Source organism: Camelus ferus, chromosome 10 (assembly GCF_009834535.1).
Source record: "Camelus ferus isolate YT-003-E chromosome 10, BCGSAC_Cfer_1.0, whole genome shotgun sequence".
Classification (NCBI taxonomy): domain Eukaryota; kingdom Metazoa; phylum Chordata; class Mammalia; order Artiodactyla; family Camelidae; genus Camelus; species Camelus ferus.
In genome coordinates, this window is record NC_045705.1 from 71,736,327 (window position 1) to 71,739,277 (window position 2,951).

The following is a 2,951-nucleotide window of genomic DNA, read 5'->3' on the forward strand; positions in this document are numbered from 1 at the left end:
TTACTATCCTGGAAATTACATTACACAGCAAAAGAAGAGAAAAACGAGGCTACTGCCCTACTTGCAGAAGCACAGACCTCAGGCAGTGTTTCCACACCAATTTCTTGCTGAGGAAGGGAAGGGACCCAAGCTCCCTTCCACAGTCTGGGTCCTCCATAGCCGTGTGAGGAGCTGAGGGGGTCATGGGAGGGTTCAGCACAAGTAGCATTTACCAGGAGGTGAAGTTACAATCATTCTTCCAAAACACGCAGCAAACCCCCAGTCAAATACCTGGTGGATAACAAAAAATAAAACCGAACAACAAACCAGCTTTGTGTTAATTTTTTGTAACTAAATAAAGAGAACGTTCCTTGACAACCAACAGGAGTTTCTGCACACCAAAGCCAAATCTACCGGTGGACCCATGCACCCACTGGCCTCCCGGCCCCTTTCACCTTTCGGTGTGGATTTTTCCACTCTGAGAGGACACGTGTCCCTAAGAACGCTGTCCCTGATCAGACAGCAGGTAGAGCAGCTCCCCCACAGCCATCCCACCCATCCCCTACTGCCTGTCCGGATTCCCTGAGGAAGGAGTCATTTTAACCAGGGCCTAATAACCCGCCAGAACCCGGGTCAGAGCTGCTTTCACAGCAAGACACGGGTGCTGCTACTTCCACTTCCAGTGAAAATCCACGCTATTTTGGAAAATGCTGGGTTAAATGCACCATTACTAGAAAGATGGGCAGACTGCTCAAGATGACATCATGTTGGGGAGGGGCGTCTTCGCCAGACACCCCTCAGCGATGCCACAGCCCCCACGCAGATGGAGGACGCGCCTCGCACACCCCGCACCCCGGGCCCCCGTCCACACTGCCAGGACCTCAGCTGGCTCCCCAGTGGCCTCTCGCCCCCCCGCCAGGTCTGTGCCCGGGACCCCAATCCCGAAGACGCCTGCCCCCTAAGTCCGTGTCCGGGACCCCAGCCCCGCGCCCCCGGACCCCCGCCCGCCAGGTCCGCGCCCGGGAACCCAGCCCCGCGTCCCCGGAGCCCCGCCCGCCAGGTCCGCGCCCGGGAACCCAGCTCCCGGAGGCCCCCTCCCGCCTGCCAGCCCCCACACCGGCCTGCGCCCCCTCACCCCGCCCCCGCCCCGCGCAGGCCGGGTCCGCGCCCGGCCACTCACAGTTGCGGATGTCTGAGATGAAGACCGCCAGGCCCCGCATCCCGTCCCCCTTCGACACGGCCGGCATCTTCGGGCCCGGGGAGCGGCCTGGGCTGGCGAGCCCGGGGAAGGAGCGGGCAGCGGGCAGCGGGAGCGGGAGCGGGGAGGAGCCGCCTCAGCCCAGCCGCCTCAGGCTCCAGCGCCGCTTCGGGGCCGCCGCCTCCGCGTGCGCGCACGCACGCACGCTCGCAGCAGCACGCACGCGCACGCTCGCTCGCTCGCGGGGCGCGGGGACGAGCATGGCGGCGGCGGGCGCGCAAAAGCTGCGGGTTTGCGTCCCCTGGTCCTCCAGCGCGTGACGGCCCCCGAGGCTGACCCACACCCACACCGCTGACCCCACCTACCACCCGAGACCCCTCACTACCCTTACCTGCACCGGAGACCCCCACCGCCCTGCCCAGCCCGGGCCCTGAGGCAGCTTGCTGCCGGCCTTGGGGGACCAGTCTCTACCCGGAGCTTCGAGGGCCTGCTGCGCATCGCCAAGGCTGTCCAGAGCCAGCTCCTTCCTTCAGGAAGGAGACTGAGGCCGGAAAACTGCGCACCCCCACCCCGACAGCACCAGCTGACCAGGGCCCAATCTTGAATCGACTCCTCAATGACCACCGTTGCCACCACCCAATTCCGCAGCCTGGGGCCTTGGTGGGCACAGACCACCGGGGAGTTTGGAGAGCTGGTGGCCCTGCTGGGCTCTCCTTTATGAAGAGGGATGGCTCTAAAGAGGACCCTTCCTCATCTGAGGTTACCTGGCCCTGTACCTGGAACTGGCCCAGACCCGGCTGCGTGAGATTAGGAGTGGCTTCTCGGAGGAGGGACTTGGGGATGCGCAGACATCCCACCTCCTCTCGGTGCTGACTCTGGGCTTCCCAAGCTTCCTCGGATTCCCACAGGTGTGTGTTGGGGGTGGTCCCAGAGCCTGATGAGACACACAGGTGGCTGTGCGAAAGACCCTGGCCTCCTGCGGTGCCTTCACAGGCCCTTTGGATCACTTAGTCACCAGGCTTCCGGCCTGAGTCGATACAGCCCTCCCTGAACACAGTCACTCCTCAGCCAGGGACCGGCCCCTTTGCCATGTGCAGGGCTTTCTTGGGTTGCGTAAACTGGACACGTGTCTCGTTCTGGCCATCGGTGGTCACAGCACTGTTCCCGGCCTCTCTTCCTTCCGTGGCCAGTGGGAGGGCAGGGCCCCCACCCTTGCATTCTGAAGGGAGCCCAGGGCTGATGGCACGGCCACGGTGCCACGGGCCTGCAGTGCTAACAGGCGGTGTCTTGGCTCCTACCTGGGCCTTTCCACTTCACGAGTGACCCAGTTCCCTTCCCTAATCTCTGGAGTTGCAGGCAACAACCCTTCCAGAAAATCAGGGTTAACAGCCTGGTCCAAGCATAGCTAGAGGAACCGAGCAGCCAAGCGTGTTCAGCTGAGCAGTCCTGGGCCCCCAGTGGCTACCTGTACTCTGCAGGAATAACGTGCTTGGCCAGGCTCTGGGGACTGAACCCATCCCCTGGCATGGGAAGTGTACAGAGCACGAGGAACTGGAGAAGTCTGTGGTGAGTGGGGGGGTCCAAGGAAGCCTGACCACCTGTAGAAGGTCAGCGATGAGCTCAAACCCCGAGCTGCTCGTGGACGTTAGGGCAGCAGGACCCGCCTGTGACCAGCTCTCACTCTCACTGCCCTAAAACTGAGTCCAAAACCATACACAGCTGGATACAGATTGTTTCAAAAGAGACACAGAAGGTGAGTCTGTGGCCTCCCCAG

General features: G+C 62.4%; 1 protein-coding gene across 5 annotated transcripts in view; it reads right to left on the bottom strand.

Moving 5' to 3' along the window:
* The window catches only part of AP2A2 (adaptor related protein complex 2 subunit alpha 2), a 61,743-nt gene extending 59,581 nt beyond the window's left edge, over window positions 1-2,162 (bottom strand). For 2 of the 5 annotated variants that reach the window (XM_032490266.1, XM_032490265.1), the window contains exon 1: window positions 1,160-1,372. In XM_032490266.1, coding sequence (XP_032346157.1) covers window positions 1,160-1,226 — 67 coding nt within the window. In that variant the 5' untranslated portion in view covers window positions 1,227-1,372. Of the gene's footprint in view, window positions 1-77; window positions 271-1,159; window positions 1,373-1,953; window positions 1,973-2,034 lie in introns of those variants that run through there. The other 3 variants (XM_032490268.1, XM_032490272.1, XM_032490270.1) reach the window with 3 other exon arrangements.
* Window positions 2,163-2,951: the final 789 nt, after the last annotated feature.